The following is a 22500-nucleotide window of genomic DNA, read 5'->3' as shown; positions in this document are numbered from 1 at the left end:
GCCTGTGCTCTTAGTTGGGTTTAACCTGCTTAGTTCTTTTTGAATAAAGTCATGAGATACACTTACTAGTTGACAACTGTTTGGGGTTACCCCTTTATTGGTATAGTATGTTTGAAACTTATCAGAGTCTGTGTTAAAGGTATTTGATGCAGCTGGTAGTTTACTTACTAGTGTTGATGCAACAGATGTGTAGTAGGAATTAAAGCAATTTGCCACCTTAGATGTTTCGTGGCATACCTCATTATCGATAGTGAGTACTATGTTAGACCTATCTACTGGCTTATGGCTATACCCCAACTGTTTTAGTTGTTGCCAGAGCTTTCTGGGGTTATGCTTATACTCTTCAATTTTTGAGCAGTAGTGCTTTGCCTTTGCTCCTTTTATAAGTCTCTGTACTCTGTTCCTCACCCTTTGGAATTCATTTAGTGCTGCAATATCCTGTCTGTTTGCTTTAAATCTTTTTAGCAGCTGGTCTCTGAATTTCATATTATCTAATATCTCAGTATTCATCCAGGGTTCAGTTCTTCGTTTAATCCTAATCTCTTTAACTGGTGCAATATTATCAAGGATGGTAGTGAACATTGTTTTGAATTTTTCCCAGGCATCGTTTACGTCCGTGCAACTTATCTCTGTCCAGTCACAATTGTGTAGCCTATTTACCAGTGTTTCTTTACTGTAGTTTCTAGTTGACCTCATTTTTATTGTCCTGTGTAGGCCTATCCTATCTCTAGTGATTTTCCTGGTGCAGTAAATGATGAAATGATCACTAAGACCTGTGGTAATGACGCCTGACTGACTAATGTTCTCAGAGCGGTTACAAAGTATGTGGTCAATTAGGGTGGCTGAGAACTGTGTGATCCGGGTTGGAGTATTAATTAGTTGAGTGTAACTATTTAATCCTAGAATTTGCTTATACCTTTTGCATAGCCCGTTATTTTGCTGCTAAAAACAGATATTGAAGTCGCCCAGTATTATTGTCTCGCAATTGTTTTCAACTCCGGACAAGACTCTGGAAAAGTCTTCTAAGAACTGGTCCTGGGTAGGAGGGCGGTAACTAGTTCCTACTAAGATGGGTTTGGTCTTAGGAAGCAGCACTTCAAACCATAGAATCTCCAGTTTATTGTTATTTAAATCAGGTCTTGGGTTGTAAGCTAAGTCATTTCTAATGTAGGCACATACTCCACCACCCTTTCTGTTCCTATCTAAGCGTTTTATATTGTAACCTTCTATTTTGACCTCGTCGTCAGTCACCGTATCATCCAACCAAGATTCAGAGATGGTTATAACTGCCGCCCTAATTTTGTTAGCTAGAATCCTAATCTCTGCCAATTTAGGAAGAAGTGATCTTGCATTGACATGAATAAAGTGAAGGCCTGTTTTCATAAAACAATCATAATCATCAATATATGGCAATGGGTCATTTGTATTAAAATTAGGTAAATCAATGTCATCACTGCTAAAGGGTAACTGTGCCAAAGTGCATTTGTTACACACAAAATGAATTCTGGCACCGTTGCTATAATTGTACATACATCCATCATGCACCCACCCCTTACACATTTTACATAAGGTGCCTTTTCTGTTTTTCATGCGTACTTTAGTACAGTGTATGCACCTGTTTGGTAGTGTTTGAGATAATAATGGCTGTATTGTCTCACATTGACCTATGTATGCATTACATATGTAGTTAAGGTTATCATTCCTAGCTAATAGACCGTCATTATCGCCGTCATTTATCTGTATGTTTTGCCTCTGCACAATAGTTTGAGGTCCTGGATTAATTTGGATATCACCACTTAAGAGCGCTACAATAAGAGCTGTGCCACTGTTTTTGTTTGGGTATGCGGTGTTGCCATACCTTGCAGCGATAATGACATTTACTTTTCTGGTAGGATGGCAACTGTTGGGCTTTTACTGTCCAGGGCGCTGTTACTCCATTCACCTTTTCCAACCCCCATGACTGATTTCTTTCTTCATAGAATTGAAGAAGAAATATAAATATAATTATGGCAGCCTGTACCCCCCTAATGCCTGCCATTTTCACTCTTCGCTCTTTTACTCATATACAATAATATTTATTTCTCTTTTCCAGTCCCTAGTACACTTAGTATCTGCTTTAGCAATCACCACTGAATTACTAGTAAAATTTCCTCTTCAAAACCCTCTTCACTGCTCACTTTTCCCTTAACTTCACAAAACCCTTACAGTTAACCCCTTATTACACACTCCCCTTCCCATCTCACTTCACAGTCTGGCTTCCCCAATTAACTTCTAACTCCTTTCCATTCTGGTAGATCAGAAAGGTTTAATCCATGGTTTTATCCTTCCAAATCCCCCTCAATTCCATTTATCGGGTGTTGTGTGGTGTTGTTGACTGCCTGACCTGTTCTGCTGTCTCAGCCATTTTTAAAACATTGAGGGGAGCAACGCCACCTACAACCTGACTTTCTGTGAGTTTATAGATATATTTGGCGTTTTCTGCTATGATTCTCTCACTGTACACTGGTCAGCTGAATATAGGTCAGCTACTAAAACATTAACCTTGACTGTTTAACTATTCACTTCTTTCTCACGACTGGCACTGAGGGATATCCAACCTATAACCTTGGAGTTTTGTACTGTTGATTTGACGATGTCTCCTGTGTTTCCCTCTCGTTAGCACTGGTACAGGTGATATGATGGTGGTACAGATATGATGCTACTTCCAACAGATGAACGTCAGTAAAGATGAGAATTTCACTTCGCTAGTTGTACGTCTGGCAGTAGCGCCTGTTTGGATGCCGGTCAGCCATGTTTAAATGCTCAATTCTTTCCCTCGTTTGGCACTGAAGAAAAAAGTCCTACAGACCTGTCATTTCCTTGGAGATTTAGTTGATCAGGTTTTCTGCCATGTTGTCTTCCCGTTAAACACTGGTGCAGTTGATATTGATATGGAGGTCAGTTATTTCATTGTAGTGGAAAACGTCTCATGTCTGGTTCACGTCTGGCAGCAGGTCTGGTACTTGAATGCCGGTCCCTCTTTTGTCATATTTAGTCCATTTCGTTGTCGTCACCGTCAGTTTTTATGTCACTATAGGTTCCTTGCATGTTGTTGCAGGCTCTTGACCTTGTATCGTAGTGACCTAGTAAAGAATGTCCTTGTCACTGGTTATTTGAACCAGCGTCGTAGCTGGGGCATGAGAATGACGAGATTTGGCTTCTCAGTCCTGGAGTGGTTGCAGTTTGAACGGTTAAAAGGAAGATGGATGGTGTTTTGGTGAACTCTAATTCACTGCTTCTCACATTCGACCAGCCACACCCAAGTCTTGGGTGGAGGGATCTGGATGTGAAGCATTATGTTCCTTTCCCAGTACATTGACTAAAGTGCAGGAAGTTTGGCCATCAGATGGCCAAATGCTGGGCCACCCATAATACTTGTTGCATGTGGAGCCCAGTGTGACATGAATCACTAATGTACTGGAGAAGTGCAATGCCACAACCGTGAAAGCTCTCAGAAGGCTAATGACAAGTGTGGTGCACACGAGGGAAAGTGCGCTGCTACGTTATGTTGACGTTAAGAAAATGAGTATTCTGGTCGTTTTTATGTGGCAGTTGCCTCAAGGCTATGTGCCCCAACGGCTGAGGTCCTCTCTGGTGAGACAGACACTTCCCTTCCCTCGAGCACTCGTCCTGTTTAGCCTTCTGACACTGTCAGTGTCAGAAGGCTAAACCTGACCAGGTGACCATTGGCCCACCCTACTTCCTCTGCTGCCATCTGGTGGCCCAGAGGTAGGTGGCGCTCTCCAGAGGGAATCCCCATGGGAAGTATCTGCCAAGGAAAGATGTGTGGAGGAAGGACACTGTGACAGGGACGAATATCCTGCTTTCACCATAGGCCACCCACCATTATCCCATAAGAAGGGGCTTCCATTAACCCCTCCTGCTGGACTAGAGCCTCTGGAGCGCCTGGTCGGGGAAGTTTCAGTTACCTTCCCTTTCCCCATTGACAGTTGCCGACTAGCGGCCGGTGGTCCGCCCCTCGGGCCAAAGAGGGTTGCTTTTGTACCCTCTGGCAATGGAAAGATCCTGACGCAAAATACAAAGGGCTTGAAGCTCATCCAGGGGGGCTAGTCCTCTGCCTCTAGTAGTCAGTGTGTGGGATACTCCTTCTGGAGAGGGGGGAGGGGGACGGTCAACGCAGGTGTGGGTCATTCTTAGGCCCAAGCATGTGAAACATTCTCGGAAATCTGAGGAGCAATGGTCTTCTGTCTCCAGCTGGGATAGTGCGCTGTGTTCTTGCTGGGTTGGGAAAGTGAGACTCTTCCTGCCAGAGAACTCGCCCAGAGGGGTCTGGTTTTCAAACTCGAATGTGGCCATTCCTCTGTAAAACAGAGGTTCTGCTTCCTGGAGGACATGTCCCATTGGACCATTTATTTTTTTATATTTTCATTTCTAAATAATAAAGTGTTTATATTTGACTGTTATTATTCTTTTTCTATTCATTAATTTTCCTGAGGAGGAGCCAGCCTTGGTAATACTGAAGTTGTTACAGGGCTGAGTAAGTCTTCAGTGACTCAGCCATGAGGCAGGTGTGTTGGTGTTGTAGGTGGGTGACTCAACCATGAGGCAGGTGTGTTGGTGTTGTAGGTGGGTGACTCAACTACCAGATGAGGCAGGTGTGTTGGTGGTGTAGGTGGGTGACTCAACCACCAGATGAGGCAGGTGTGTTGGTGTAGGTGGGTGACTCAACCACCAGATGAGGCAGGTGAGTTGGTGGTGTAGGTGGGTGACTCAACCACCAGATGAGGCAGGTGTGTTGGTGGTGTAGGTGGGTGACTCAACCATGAGGCAGGCGTGTTGGTGTTGTAGGTGGGTGACTCAACCATGAGGCAGGCGTGTTGGTGTTGTAGGTGGGTGACTCAACCACCAGATGAGGCAGGTGTGTTGGTGTTGTAGGTGGGTGACTCAACCACCAGATGAGGCAGGTGTGTTGGTGTAGGTGGGTGACTCAACCACCAGATGAGGCAGGTGTGTTGGTGTAGGTGGGTGACTCAACCATGAGGCAGGTGTGTTGGTGTAGGTGGGTGACTCAACCACCAGATGAGGCAGGTGTGTTGGTGTAGGTGGGTGACTCAACCACCAGATGAGGCAGGTGTGTTGGTGTAGGTGGGTGACTCAACCATGAGGCAGGTGTGTTGGTGTAGGTGGGTGACTCAACCACCAGATGAGGCAGGTGTGTTGGTGGTGTAGGTGGGTGACTCAACCACCAGATGAGGCAGGTGTGTTGGTGTAGGTGGGTGACTCAACCACCAGATGAGGCAGGTGTGTTGGTGGTGTAGGTGGGTGACTCAACCACCAGATGAGGCAGGTGTGTTGGTGTTGTAGGTGGGTGACTCAACCACCAGATGAGGCAGGTGTGTTGGTGTTGTAGGTGGGTGACAACCACCAGATGAGGCAGGTGTGTTGGTGTAGGTGGGTGACTCAACCATGAGGCAGGTGTGTTGGTAGTGTAGGTGGGTGACTCAACCACCAGATGTGGCAGGTGTGTTGGTGTAGGTGGGTGCCTCAACCACCAGATGAGGCAGGTGTGTTGGTGTTGTAGGTGGGTGACTCAACCATGAGGCAGGTGTGTTGGTGGTGTAGGTGGGTGACTCAACCACCAGATGAGGCAGGTGTGTTGGTGGTGTAGGTGGGTGACTCAACCATGAGGCAGGTGTGTTGGTGGTGTAGGTGGGTGACTCAACCACCAGATGAGGCAGGTGTGTTGGTGGTGTAGGCGGGTGACTCAACCACCAGATGAGGCAGGTGTGTTGGTGGTGTAGGTGGGTGACTCAACCACCAGATGAGACAGGTGTGTTGGTAGTGTAGGTGGGTGACTCAACCACCAGATGTGGCAGGTGTGTTGGTGTAGGTGGGTGCCTCAACCACCAGATGAGGCAGGTGTGTTGGTGTTGTAGGTGGGTGACTCAACCATGAGGCAGGTGTGTTGGTGTAGGTGGGTGACTCAACCACCAGATGAGGCAGGTGTGTAGGTGGGTGACTCAACCATGAGGCAGGTGTGTTGGTGGTGTAGGTGGGTGACTCAACCACCAGATGAGGCAGGTGTGTTGGTGGTGTAGGCGGGTGACTCAACCACCAGATGAGGCAGGTGTGTTGGTGGTGTAGGTGGGTGACTCAACCACCAGATGAGGCAGGTGTGTTGGTGGTGTAGGTGGGTGACTCAACCATGAGGCAGGTGTGTTGGTGTTGTAGGTGGGTGACTCAACCATGAGGCAGGTGTGTTGGTGTTGTAGGTGGGTGACTCAACCACCAGATGAGGCAGGTGTGTTGGTGTTGTAGGTGGGTGACTCAACCACCAGATGAGGCAGGTGGGTTGGTGGTGTAGGTGGGTGACTCATCCACCAGGTGAGGCAGGTGTGTTGGTGTTGTAGGTGGGTGACTCAACCACCAGATGAGGCAGGTGTGTTGGTGGTGTAGGCGGGTGACTCAACCACCACATGAGGCAGGTGTGTTGGTGGTGTAGGTGGGTGACTCAATCACCAGATGAGGCAGGTGTGTTGGTGTTGTAGGTGGGTGACTCAACCACCAGATGAGGCAGGTGTGTTGGTGGTGTAGGCGGGTGACTCAACCACCAGATGAGGCAGGTGTGTTGGTGGTGTAGGTGGGTGACTCAACCACCAGATGAGGCAGGTGTGTTGGTGTAGGTGGGTGACTCAACCACCAGATGAGACAGGTGTGTTGTTGTAGGTGGGTGACTCAACCACCAGATGAGGCAGGTGTGTTGGTGTAGGTGGGTGACTCAACCACCAGATGAGGCAGGTGTGTTGGTGGTGTAGGTGGGTGACTCAACCATGAGGCAGGTGTGTTGGTGTTGTAGGTGGGTGACTCAACCATGAGGCAGGTGTGTTGGTGTTGTAGGTGGGTGACTCAACCACCAGATGAGGCAGGTGTGTTGGTGTAGGTGGGTGACTCAACCACCAGATGAGGCATGTGTGTTGGTGTTGTAGGTGGGTGACTCAACCACCAGATGAGGCAGGTGTGTTGGTGGTGTAGGTGGGTGACTCAACCATAAGATGAGGCAGGTGTATTGTAGTTGGGTGACTCAACCATAAGATGAGGCAGGTGTGTTGGTGTAGGTGGGTGACTCAACCATGAGGCAGGTGTGTTGGTGTACGTGGGTGACTCGACCATGAGGCAGGTGTGTTGGTGGTGTAGGTGGGTGACTCAACCATAAGATGAAAAAGGTGTGTTGTAGGTGGGTGACTCAACCACCAGATGAGGCAGGTGTGTTGGTGGTGTAGGTGGGTGACTCAACCATAAGATGAGGCAGGTGTATTGTAGGTGGGTGACTCAACCATAATATGAGGCAGGTGTGTTGGTGTAGATGGGTGACTCAACCATGAGGCAGGTGTGTTGGTGGTGTAGGTGGGTGACTCAACCATAATATGAGGCAGGTGTGTGGGTGGTGTGAGTGAGAGATTCAACCATAATATGAGGCAGGTGTGTTGGTGGTGTAGGTGAGTGAAGAACAAACAACGTGAGACTTGCGTGTTCCCATGCAAAGCTATGTGCTCCTTTCCCCTATTTTCTGCCCACTCTGCACGCCGCCTATTGTCTGCTCACTCCCGCATGCCGCTTGTCTATCCAAATCCGTCGTTTGTTGTCTATCCAGGCTCGGAGTCTATTGTCTATCCATTTCCGCGTCCCAGCATATATAGCTTCCAATTTAAAAGCAATCTGATCCAGAAAAGATCTATCAACAATGGACTGTATGCATAACACACACAGCCAGATACTATGTATTCAACGTACCTCACAAAGGCACCAGAAAATAATGGAGAGGCTGCAGCCGCCAGGCAAACGTTTATATAGTCAGTCCTGCTCTATAGAGGCACTGTACATATATAGAAAGAATCACTACAGCTGTATAGGATCAATCTCTACAAACAATATCTCTCCGTACACAGTCTCTACCTCTACACTAACCGTTCCTTCGTACACTAATATTCCTCCTCCACACACAGAAAATCTCTCTCCCTACACAAACAGTGCCTCCGTACACTAATATTCTTCCTCCACACACAAACATGCATAAATCTCCAATCCGTAGCACACGCGCGCAATCTCCACATCCTTGTCAAGGAAGGCCAAGGAACATTGTAAGAGTGTCAGCAGTCTGTTCCAGGAATTGCAGTCACAGTGAAAACTTAGAATGACAGGGAGGAGAATGGAGTTAATGTTACGTAGATACATTAGATGCCTTTATTAACCAGGAGGTTTCACCCACACAGGTTCTCAGTGTGTGGGGAAAATGTCGTGGTTAATAAAGGTGTTCGTTGTATCTGTCATTTACTCCACCTTGAAGGTATTTACATATTCTAGTTCCAGGAACACTGAATGTGGGAGACCAGAGATAGAGGAGACTAAACATTAACGATAGAGGAGGAGGAGGAGGAGGAGATTAGAAAGTTGATATGTGAAAATGATGAAGATGAGGAAGCTGAGGAAGATGAATGCGAAAATGAATATGGCAAGGATGAAGAAAATGAAAATGAGGATGATAAAGATGATGGAGAGGAGTTGACACCTGGGCAGTACTAGAACCAGTCATATTCAGAACCTCGTACATTGCAAACACAAACGCAAACACACACACACACACACACACACACACACACACACACACACACACACACACACACACACACACACACACACACACACACACACACACACACATGCGTCCTCTGAACTGGACGCAATATGTATATTTTATATTCTATATATTCATATAATTTTATATTGAAGATGTTTTCATTAATAGCTATAATGAAAATATCTTGCTGTATATTATTTGACCTAGCTTATATATATAAGTAGGATGTGCTTAATTATACTCAGTGATAGAATTAGGGCTGGCTGTCTGCTCTTGTTAACCCTTTGTCCTCTTCTTTCAATCACTGGAGTAGCTGTGAGTCACGTGATCACACCCATTGTAGGGGCTGGTGGGTTTGCCTCACTCAGTTACCTCCTGGCCTCTATTAGGAGACACTTCAAGCCCTCTTTCTGGTGGTTGATTTCATCTCTTAAGGATCCCTTCGAGTTTTTTCTTATTCTGGTGATGAATTTGTTGGTTCAGCTAACTGAATTTGCTTTGTTAGCCCTTGCGGGTTATTTTGGTGGTATAAAGTACGTCTCCGTGGGCGAGACTGAACTTACTGGTCGACACTCTGGGGAGCGTGATCTGTAGGGGTTGGTGGTCACTGTGATTGTAAGTCGGGCCGTATGAAGATAGAACTAGGTTTAAGCTTATAATTTTAAATTTTGAAATAAATTATTATGTTTAATGTAATTATACAAACACGTACATACCAAGAGAGCTGCAGGAGCCTGACTACTTATTTATGTCCAATATTTTAACTTCGTACACACACATGTTCTGCTAGACAACTTCATTAGTAAAGATCTTAAATATTGTCTGTTTGGTTTGTGATCCCGAATTATTATATTACACCTTCTTGTTAAAAAACCAGAAACAAGCCAGATGTTGGAGGGGGATAATTTAGTTGGTCCTCTAGCATGCTCTGGAGACAGTGTTTTAGAAGACGCTTTTTGTAACACACACACACGGGTCGAATCATAGCTCCTGCAGGGCCAGGAACTATGACTCGACCCCTGCAGCCACAGTTAGACGAGTACACACACACACACACACCTACCTACAAACACACACATACCTATAAACACACACATACCTACAAACACACACACACCTCCAAACACACATACCTACACACACATACCTCCAAACACACATACCTACACACACATACCTACACACACATACCTACACACACACACATACCTACACACACCTACCTACACACACACCTACACACACACACACACCTACACACACACACACACACACCTACACACACACACACACACCTACACACACACACACACACACACACCTACACACACACACACACACCTACACACACACCTACACACACACACCTACACACACACCTACACACACACACCTACACACCTACACACACACACCTACACACACACCTACACACACACACACACACACCTACACACACACACCTACACACCTACACACACACACCTACACACACACACACCTACACACACACACACCTACACACACACCTCTACACACACACACACCTCTACACACACACACACCTACACACACACACACACACCTACACACACACACACCTACACGCCTACACACACCTACACACACCTACACACACCTACACACCTACACACACACACACACCTACACACACACACACACACACACACACACACACACACACACACACCTACACACACACACACACCTACACACACACACACCTACACACACACACACACCTACACACACACACACACCTACACACACACACACCTACACACACACACCTACACACACACACCTACACACACACACCACACACACACCTACACACACCTACACACACACACCTACACACACACACCTACACACACACACACCTACACACACACCTGCACACACACACACCTACACACACACCTGCACACACACACACCTACACACACACACACCTGCACACACACACACCTACACACACACACACCTACACACACACCTACACACACACCTACACACACACCTACACACACACACACACCTACACACACACACACACACACACCTACACACACACACACACCTACACACACACACACACCTACACACACACACACACACCTACACACACACACACACACACACCTACACACACACACACACACACACACACACACCTACACACACACACACACCTACACACACACACCTACACACACACACACACACACACCTACACACACACACACACACACACACACAGCTTACACAGTGGGTATAGTGAAGTATGTGTGAAGTGTTATATATTCAGGTGGAGTCTTCGTGTGTTGAGACTTACCATAAATAACTCATAAATCGTGAACCAAAACATTCTGCATCAATTCAGGGCATAAAAAATCAATAAAGTGGGAGAGGTGGGCCGGTGAAAGGGTAAAGGAGTGGAGATGGGAAGAAAGAAGATAATGGAAAATGGAAGAGGAGATAGAGAAAGAAAAGGGGGGAAATAAAAAAGAGCGAGAAAATAGAGGAAAGGTGGAAAGATGAGATATGGAAAAGTGGACCCTTTCAGGGGATGTGGGTCCCTTACTGTGACGAAGGGGCTCTTGATCTTATGAATTAAATCTCTTGTCCTCTTCCTTGGATCGAATCTGAGGGCATCCAGCCCTCCCTTTCTATGTTTGGCCTCATTAGTTGGCAGTTTTCCCCAATTATGAACTCCAGCTTCTGGAGAGATGACCAGTATCAGCTGTGTTCTACAGTAGCTTAGGTTGGTATTGTTGTAGTGGTCTTTTTAGTCCGCTCGATAGAAATTGGGCTATCTTGGAGACATTGGGTGACCATCTGGCAAGGCCTGTGACGACGGAAGTATTACCAGAGGTTGCCTGAAAATCCTGGAGTGGCAACAGGAAGTCTAGGTCTAATGGCGTTTATTTCAGTTCTCTCACTGCCAGTATTAGGGGGAAGACGATTGCACGGTTAGTGCTCTTGTGTCATCAGAGGGATTTGATCAGCTTAATTCGGTCAATTCTGGAGGTGCTATGCAGATGTTATGCACCAGGTAAGGTAAGAGGTGTCTTCCAGGAAACAACAGGGTGGGTATGTGGTCTTTTAGTTTATTCTTGGAGCATCCGCTCCCCTCCATCTAATAAGCTCCATGATCTGTAAGATGGGTTAGTCTCCTGGATTCCAAGTGACTGTGACTTTTTACTGACTCCGGCACGACCAGAACCGCTTTGGGCTACCACATAATACCTAAACCCAGTACCAGTGTTCTGCCTATCCCCTCTGGTGCATCTGAATGTTACTTTACCTTGACTATCAACTTAACTTCTCTCACGATGCAGTGAAGATTCTCTGATCATTCCTATGACAAAGGACAGATTTTCTTAGTCTTCTCCGGAAGGGATTCAACACACACTAGACAATAATGATGCGGTAGCTTACGTCCCTTCTCAGAAACACACCAACTCGAATCCAACTTCCTATAGAAAGTATTTAGAAAGAAAACTGGACAGAATTCTTTTTCCTTCTATCAACAAACCCACTGGCTCCTTCTGTGCCCTAAGAGTGGGATGCGTATTGTCACAGTAAATAACACAGACCACGGTACCAACCTTATGAATATCTGCACTATCCGCAGCATCGTAATCATAATTGAGAAATGTTCCTTCCTTAGTTAGAGCTATGATGCTGTCCTCATCTCACGCTGTAGTGCAAAAATAATGCATTGCAGGACAGCGCTGAAAAGTAAGGAAGGCTAAACCAACACCTCAACAACGCTGACAATTCTGGCGCTTTGGCCACCTGGAGAAATGTTGCAGATCGCAGGTGAAATGTCCAGTTTAACGAAAAACGGATAATAACCATCTTGGAATATCTGCTCATACGCCAGTATAATGCAGCTAATGTCCATATAGATATGTGGTACACGGTCTTCTCTTTCTATCGTCTCCCTTCACACTCCTTGTCATTAACATGTAATGTCTTAACTTCATCCTTGCCTATACCACTTATTTTATTGAATGATTTTAGCTCTCGTCATTTGTTCTAGGAGGAAATGCACTGTAACCTTGCGAACACCATTTAGTCTTATCTTACCCTTCTACTTCACATCTTGAACACCGGTGTTCTTACAGATCTAAATCCTCACACCCATACTCTCTCCCGAATAGATTTATGTATCTGTTACTCTTCCATATCACTCTTAATTCGACTGAATTGTAGTAAATGATCTTCCGTTCCTGCATCCGACCTCCTCATCGATCCCGGTGGCAGTTTAAGAGTTCAGATTAAACACATCTTTTCCTAGTGTTAATCCTTATTCACACACTGCCAACAAGGTATTACGAATCTTCATATTCTCTGTTTCCTCTGCAGTCGCACTTGCAATTCACCCAGACCTCGGATAACATTATAAAAAAATGTGTCCTCTGGTGGTAACCCAACTGAAGTTGCACAGTTAGTTTGACACCTGCTGCGTGAGGCCGCCACCGTTACAACCACATTAGCCCAATTCCTAGCTTACAAACAAGCAACAGCACACTCACGTCAAGTTATATGAATGGATACACGAATTTATTAGTGAGCTACCTGTCCACTGCAGCTGCCACTATCTCTGTGTTTACAGTTTTGAAAAAAAATACGGAAGTTAGCAGGGAAGTATTCTCCAGACCTTGCTCCCATTCTTACAGTTGCTGGTGATAACATGCAAACAATGTCGAAATTGCCAAAGCAATTGGGCATCACTTCGTTTGTGTTCCTCATAGGCGACAGTTACCTCCCTGCTTTCTTTAGTCCAAACTCGAGTAGTTCACCTCGCTCACACTGTGGATGCAACCTTACAACTTTTCCTTCGCGCTTCATACACTTGAATGCCCACCAGCAGCAGCTGGGCTTGATGACATCCATGTCCATATGTTTCAATACTTACCTCCTGTAGCACTAGTCTTCCTCTTAGACCTTTTCAATCGTATTTGGTCATTTGGTCTGAAGGGGTTATTTTTGTTCATTGGAAAAGTTCAGTAGTCCTACTTTTTTGAAGGCCAGGCACCTCGGGCAGTGACACTTTCATTATAGATTCATTGCTCTTACCACTGCTATTTGTATGTTGCTGGGATGCTTAGTTAACAAATGTCTCCTGTGAAACTTAGAAACCAGAAATTCACTTTCCCCTTCATCAGTTTGGCTATAGTAGTTAGTGGCTGTTCCACCCAACCTCCTACATACACACGTTCTCAATATCTTCACTGATAATCAGTCAGTTATTGAAGTTTCTTTCGATCTGGTAAGTGCTTATGGTACTATGAGGCCTGGTCACGGACTGGGCCGTGGGGGCGTTGACCCCCGAACCCTCTTCAGGTATAACATATTTTATCATACATCAGTTCCTTAGGCCTACGGGGCAGTAATTCCTTTGAATTACTACCTTATTCTCAATAGCTATTAACATACTTGTTTTGGTTCCTATTAAAAATATCTAGTCATCCTTATATGGTGACTATTGTACCATTACTTGTGATGTAAAAGGTTTAGAAACCGACAAGTTGAAGAACGAGAGACACTTGTGCAATATTTGAGGATCTTTACTGAGGAAACGTTTGACCAGCTAGTGACTTCTTCAGTATAATACAGAGACAAACGGAGGAAGATGAGGAAATTAAGATAATCAGTCCCTCAGCCTGAAGTCGATATATATATATATATATATATATATATATATATATATATATATATATAATCACCATGTCCGCTTCCTCATTTGTTTCAGACTTTCAATGTGTATTCCATGTTATTCAGAAATATGTCTTCGTACATCCCATCGTATTTCGTTTACATAAATTATTACGTTGTTTCTAGGGACGCTGACGTTGTAGTCACACTGACGTTCAGGTCAACGGTCATGCGGACTCAGCTGTTCAGTCCACTATTCACGATCTGGCAGTCTTTCCCGGGAAAGACCCTTTTTTCCGGACTGTTTTCCAGCAGTCTCTCAACAATCTCTACACCACTGGCAACAGTTATGGTCTGAGTTAAAAGTCAACAAACTGTTTTCCTTCAGCGCACAGTTGAGCTCATGTACATCATCTTTCCATCGGTGTCAAGTGTGGGGGTGAACTATGCTCCTACACGTGCCAGTTGTTCCACGAACCTTTTATTATAGTTAACCAGGGTTGAAAATTTGAAGGGGATCAGATAAAGCGTTGTGAAGTTATAGTTAAAACCCATGAAGGAAGTTGGGAGAAGACAGTAACACTGTACCTTACACTACTGCCGGGTTTGCAAGAAAATAATGGGAAGATCTAGTATTTCAAGACTCAGTCAACTTGTGAAACCTAAGGGACACGTAAGTTTCTCCGTCTTCTAATAAGATGTTCATTTTTCTACTAAAATCTACCTTGTCCATAATTACTATCGCATTTGATTTCTGTTTCGTAGGTGAAGTCTAGGATCTTTGCTTAATTCATGGTATAACTTAACAAATCTTTGAGGACAATTGTTATATATACATAGCAAACACAATAGCATGAGTGCATATTTTGTATATTAAGTAAGTTTAAGCTTTTAAAGAATGTAGTGTGTGGCACTGGACTAGGTGATTGTTCGCACGACTATTTTGGTCGTTATTAATGGTTCCTTGTGATTTGGCGTACTAGATCTCCAGGCACAAGTACCATACGTGAGGTAAGGATAGATTAGATAGTATAATGTAAATAGTGCTGTTTGAGATATACAGTGTTGTTGAGAGTAGTAGGATTTGGATGGAAGATGACAAAAAGTTGCGTCAACAGGTTCAGTGAGATGAGATGCGTTGGGGAGATCACTGATATATGTAAGAAAGAATAAAGGGCCAAGAACATTGCCTTGAGGCACGCCTTTGTCGACAGGTTGATTTGAATAGGTTACGCCATTGATGGAGACATACTGATGTTTGCTACTAAGATAAGACTTCAGGTATGCAAGGTGACCTCTGACCCCATAATGTTCTAGTTTAAGGTGCGAGCGAGTTCAACTTCATCAGCCTATGCACATCGAAAGGTGTTTTTCTATGTGTATAAAAAACTGTATATACACCGTGAGGTGTGTTTCTCTGTATATACATCGGAAGGTGCTTTTCTGCGTATATACATTGAGATGTGTATTTTCCATCGTATATACACACCGTGAGGTGCGTTTGTGTATATACATCGAGAGATGTATATCCCAGTGTATATACATCGAGAGGTATGTATTTCTCAGTGTATATACATCGAGAGGTTTTTGTGGGAATCGGCCAGTATGTTAATAAAAAAATAAAAAAATCAACAGGTGTGTATTTTTCTAGTGTATATAAATGCCTAGAGTGTTTCTCTCAGTGTATATACATTGAAAGTTTTCTGTGTGTGTGTGTGTATATATATATACACTGAGAGGTGTGTGAGACACAGGTGAGATGCTTGGACTACTTGTGAGATGTTTCACCCAGTGGGACCTGATAGATGCAATACAGAGAAAAGGAAAAACGTTTTTCCATCGGGGACTCTGAGCTACGTCACGGACGATGTTTCTCTACCACCACAACTATCACCACCACCACCACCACAACTACCACCACCCCGACCACCACAACTATCACCACCACCACCACAACTACCACCACAACTATCACCACCACCACCACAACTACCACCACCCCGACCACTACCACTACCACCACAACTACCATTACCACTACAACTACTACCACCACCATAACTACCACCACCATAACTACCACCACCATTACAACTACCACCATCACCACATCTACCACTACCACCACAACTGCCACTGAAACCACAACTGCCACTAAAACCACAACTACCACTAAAACCACAACTACCACTACCACAACTACTACTACCACCACAACTACCACTACCACCACAACCACCACCCCTACCACCACAACCACCACCCCTACCACTATCACCACCCTTACCACTATCACCACCCTTACCACTATCACCACCCTTACCACTATCACCACCCTTAGTACCACTATCACCATCCTTAGTACCACCACCACCAGTACCCCTACCACCAGTACCCCTACCACCACTAGCACCACTACCACCACCCGCACCACTACCACCACCCGTACCACAACCACCACCCCTACCACTACCACCATCCCTACCACTACCACCACCAGTACCACCACCACCAGTACCACCACCACACTAGTACCACTACCACCAGCATCACCAACACAATCACTACCACAGTACCACCACCATCATTACCACCACAACCACTACCAACAGCATCGCTTGAAACACAGGCAGCATTATGATCTCCAACACACTGGACATCCTCCCCAAACTGATATCACCTAAACTCAGTCCATAGCCCATATAGCACCTCACTCTACCCACTACACATACTCTCTTACGTAGTCTCTGTACCCGATTAAGAGGCCATGCGCTTGCATATTTCAAATCCTACCTTACTAATAGGTATAAGTATGTCACCATTAAAGACACAGCATCATCAACACGGCCACTTGATACTGGAGTTCCGCAGGGAAGTGTCCTTGGACCCCTGCTCTTCCTCATTTACATCAATAATCTTCCAAACGTATCCCAACACCTGAAACCCATTCTCTTTGCTGACGACACGACTTATGTCATCTCTCACCCTAATCTTGCCACCCTCAACACCATTGTTAACGAGGAGCTGCTCAAAATATCGACTTGGATGACAACCTATAAACTTACACTTAACACTGACAAAACCTACTATATTATGTTTGGTAGCAGAGCAGGTGTTGCGCAACTTAACATTAAGATCGACAACACTCTAATTGCCAGACATAATGAGGGTAAATTCCTAGGCCTAAACCTCGACAACAACCTGAATTTCAGCACCCATATCCAACACAACAAAAAAAAGTATCCAAAACAGTTGGGATCCTCTCCAAGATACGATACTACGTGCCGCAAAATGCGCTTCTCACACTATACCCTTCACTCATTTATCCATACCTCACCTATGCTATTTGTGCTTGGATCAACTGCAGCAACACTCCTAAAGTCAATAATAACTCAACAAAAAGCAGCAGTAAGAATAATCACTAAATCCCATCCCTGGCAACACCCCCCCCCCCACTCTTCATAGATCTAAACTTACTCCCTGTTCAGAACATCCACACTTACTACTGTGCAATCTACATCTACAGGACCTTAAATTCCAATATTAACCTTGACCTAAAATGCTTTCTTGATAGTTGTGACAGGACCCACAGGCATAACACCAGACACAAACATCTCTACGACATTCCCCGTGTCCGACTAAACCTTTACAAAAATTCAATGTATGTCAAAGGCCCTAAAATTTGGAACACCCTACCTGAAAACTCTAGAACTGCAGACACATTCATCACCTTCAAAACTACCGTTAGAAAACATCTTATCCCTGATACACCCCGTAAACTAACTACATAAAAACCACCTGGTGATTCACACTTACTCACCCATTTGACTATAAGTACAGAAATACGAATCTTAATCTTAAAATAATGATTCCTAACTAGTCATAAGTTTGCCTGTGATACTCCAATATAGAAACTATGTATTGTGCCAAAACAAAAGTATTCACATTGCTAAACTCACAAACTAGTATTTAGTCACTTAGTATTTAGTCAACTTACTCCATAATTTGTAATAATTTAGGGTTACGAATTAATCTAAGTTTGCCCGAAATGCCTAGCCATGCTAGGTGTCCTAGTGGCCCCCTCTGTAATTAGTATTTTATTACATGTAAACCACACAATAACCAAAATCTGTAAACCCCGCATTGTAATTCTTTATTATTTATTTTATTATCACACCGGCCGATTCCCACCAAGGCAGGGTGGCCCGAAAAAGAAAAACTTTCACCATCATTCACTCCATCACTGTCTTGCCAGAAGGGTGCTTTACACTACAGTTTTTAAACTGCAACATTAACACCCCTCCTTCAGAGTGCAGGCACTGTACTTCCCATCTCCAGGACTCAAGTCCGGCCTGCCGGTTTCCCTGAATCCCTTCATAAATGTTACTTTGCTCACACTCCAACAGCACGTCAAGTATTAAAAACCATTTGTCTCCATTCACTCCTATCAAACACGCTCAAGCATGCCTGCTGGAAGTCCAAGCCCCTCGCACACAAAACCTCCTTTACCCCCTCCCTCCAACCCTTCCTAGGCCGACCCCTACCCCGCCTTCCTTCCACTACAGACTGATACACTCTTGAAGTCATTCTGTTTCGCTCCATTCTCTCTACATGTCCGAACCACCTCAACAACCCTTCCTCAGCCCTCTGGACAATAGTTTTGGTAATCCCGCACCTCCTCCTAACTTCCAAACTACGAATTCTCTGCATTATATTCACACCACACATTGCCCTCAGACATGACATCTCCACTGCCTCCAGCCTTCTCCTCGCTGCAACATTCATCACCCACGCTTCACACCCATATAAGAGCGTTGGTAAAACTATACTCTCATACATTCCCCTCTTTGCCTCCAAGGACAAAGTTCTTTGTCTCCACAGACTCCTAAGTGCACCACTCACTCTTTTTCCCTCATCAATTCTATGATTCACCTCATCTTTCATAGACCCATCCGCTGACACGTCCACTCCCAAATATCTGAATACGTTCACCTCCTCCATACTCTCTCCCTCCAATCTGATATTCAATCTTTCATCACCTAATCTTTTTGTTATCCTCATAACCTTACTCTTTCCTGTATTCACCTTTAATTTTCTTCTTTTGCACACCCTACCAAATTCATCCACCAATCTCTGCAACTTCTCTTCAGAATCTCCCAAGAGCACAGTGTCATCAGCAAAGAGCAGCTGTGACAACTCCCACTTTGTGTGTGATTCTTTATCTTTTAACTCCACGCCTCTTGCCAAGACCCTCGCATTTACTTCTCTTACAACCCCATCTATAAATATATTAAACAACCACGGTGACATCACACATCCTTGTCTAAGGCCTACTTTTACTGGGAAAAAATTTCCCTCTTTCCTACATACTCTAACTTGAGCCTCACTATCCTCGTAAAAACTCTTCACTGCTTTCAGTAACCTACCTCCTACACCATACACTTGCAACATCTGCCACATTGCCCCCCTATCCACCCTGTCATACGCCTTTTCCAAATCCATAAATGCCACAAAGACCTCTTTAGCCTTATCTAAATACTGTTCACTTATATGTTTCACTGTAAACACCTGGTCCACACACCCCCTACCTTTCCTAAAGCCTCCTTGTTCATCTGCTATCCTATTCTCCGTCTTACTCTTAATTCTTTCAATTATAACTCTACCATACACTTTACCAGGTACACTCCACAGACTTATCCCCCTATAATTTTTGCACTCTCTTTTATCCCCTTTGCCTTTATACAAAGGAACTATGCATGCTCTCTGCCAATCCCTAGGTACCTTACCCTCTTCCATACATTTATTAAACAATTGCACCAACCACTCCAAAACTATATCCCCACCTGCTTTTAACATTTCTATCTTTATCCCATCAATCCCGGCTGCCTTACCCCCTTTCATTTTACCTACTGCCTCACGAACTTCCCCCACACTCACAACTGGCTCTTCCTCACTCCTACAAGATGTTATTCCTCCTTGCCCTATACACGAAATCACAGCTTCCCTATCTTCATCAACATTTAACAATTCCTCAAAATATTCCTTCCATCTTCCCAATACCTCTAACTCTCCATTTAATAACTCTCCTCTCCTATTTTTAACTGACAAATCCATTTGTTCTCTAGGCTTTCTTAACTTGTTAATCTCACTCCAAAACTTTTTCTTATTTTCAACAAAATTTGTTGATAACATCTCACCCACTCTCTCATTTGCTCTCTTTTTACATTGCTTCACCACTCTCTTAACCTCTCTCTTTTTCTCCATATACTCTTCCCTCCTTGCATCACTTCTACTTTGTAAAAACTTCTCATATGCTAACTTTTTCTCCCTTACTACTCTCTTTACATCATCATTCCACCAATCGCTCCTCTTCCCTCCTGCACCCACTTTCCTGTAACCACAAACTTCTGCTGAACACTCTAACACTACATTTTTAAACCTACCCCATACCTCTTCGACCCCATTGCCTATGCTCTCATTAGCCCATCTATCCTCCAATAGCTGTTTATATCTTACCCTAACTGCCCTTACCCTTATAGAGAATAAACTTGATTGATTGATGAAGCTCCCCTGCTGGGCGAAACGTCTCAATTAGTGACGTAAGACTGTCATGTAGGGGGGGTAATGATTAGGGGAATATCGCATGTGCGTGAGATTCTTTTCAGCAATAATCACACTGTGAGCTTACCAAAAGGTGTGTATGTCTGTGTATATACATGGTGAGGCAACGTTAATCTTTATTTTAGGGATGAAAATCCTCTTGGTGTTGATAAACACAATGTGGGTTCTGACATTTTATTATATAAACGTTTCGTCCACCTGGAACTTCGTCAGTTTAAGGTGGATTGATAGTTACTGGTGAACTAAACGTCCTCACAAAATAATGGCATAGTGCATATTGTATGTCTAGTTTATATACCGTGGGTATACTCTTTGTATAAGCAAATGCTCTTAATATACTGTACAATGTTGTATTTCTCTTATTACGTCACTGGTAAATCTTATGCAATAGTTGTCAATGAAAATTTTGTTACTCGTCTCTGTTTTTTTCCATGTGAAATTGGAGAGGAAATTAAAGAGAATAGAAAGGTTACTCACGCGTTCCAATGTTCTGTACAAGCTTGACGCAGCAACCGTCACAGGAGGCTACAGGAGGACCCTTCTCCAGGGAGAGTGTGAAGTTGAAGGGGTCGGCACACAGCGGGTGTGTCCACGACGAACACTCGTAACACATCACGTTACCTGTAACACAAAACACATGTCTTAGTGACGTCTGGAGTCAGGTTACGGTGGTATAACTAACACTCAAGGCAAGCAGCGGAAAGTATGTAAAACAGGACACACACACACACACACACACACACACACACACTGAAGAGGCGGGGCCAGGAGCTGTGAATCGACCCCTGCAACCACAGCTAGGTGAGTACACACACCCCACACACACTCCCCCATACACATGCCCCCCACATTCCCCCCCACATAACCCCCACACAACCCCCACACATAACCCCCACACACACTCCCCCCACACACTCCCCCCACACACTCCCCCCACACACACTTCCCCCACACACACCCCCCACACACACTCCCCCCACACACACTCCCCCCACACACACTCCGCAACACACACTCCGCAACACACACTCCGCAACACACACTCCGCAACACACACTCCGCAACACACACTCCGCAACACACACTCCGCACCACACACTCCCCCCACACACTCCCCCCACACACACTCCCCCCACACACACTCCCCCCACACACACTCCCCCCACACACTCCCCCCACACACTCCCCCCACACACACTCCCCCACACACCCCCCCCACACACACTCCCCCCACACACACTCCCCCCACACACACCCCTCCCACACACACTCCCCCCACACACACACCCCCCACACACACTCCCCCACACACACTCCCCCACACACTCCCCCACACACTCCCCCCAAAAAAACCCAAACGCTCCCCCCCACACACATTAACACTACATTCCAGCCCCCCCACCACCACTTACCTCTCACGCACAAAAAATCACTATGACAGGAAAGAGAAGGGTTGTTAGCTTATGACTTTCTCGACTTCAAATAAGTATTTAACAGTACTATACAAAAAACTAGGAGACCAACTGGAATAGCAAGGTTCAGATGCCATACTG

The 22500-nt window shown here is 44.9% G+C and overlaps 1 protein-coding gene across 1 annotated transcript in view; it reads right to left on the bottom strand.

The window, feature by feature from the left end:
* Nucleotides 1-22500, bottom strand: part of qvr (protein quiver) — a 216706-nt gene that overhangs the window by 109626 nt on the left and 84580 nt on the right. The window contains exon 3 of the mRNA XM_053793079.2: nt 21425-21568. Within this exon, the coding sequence (XP_053649054.2) occupies nt 21425-21560 (136 nt within the window). The 5' untranslated portion in view covers nt 21561-21568. The remainder of the gene's footprint in view (nt 1-21424; nt 21569-22500) is intronic.

This window comes from Cherax quadricarinatus, chromosome 74 (assembly GCF_038502225.1).
Source record: "Cherax quadricarinatus isolate ZL_2023a chromosome 74, ASM3850222v1, whole genome shotgun sequence".
NCBI classification, from domain to species: Eukaryota; Metazoa; Arthropoda; class Malacostraca; order Decapoda; family Parastacidae; genus Cherax; species Cherax quadricarinatus.
The sequence above is the reverse complement of the archived record's forward strand: the minus strand, read 5'-3'. Positions and strand labels throughout refer to the sequence as shown.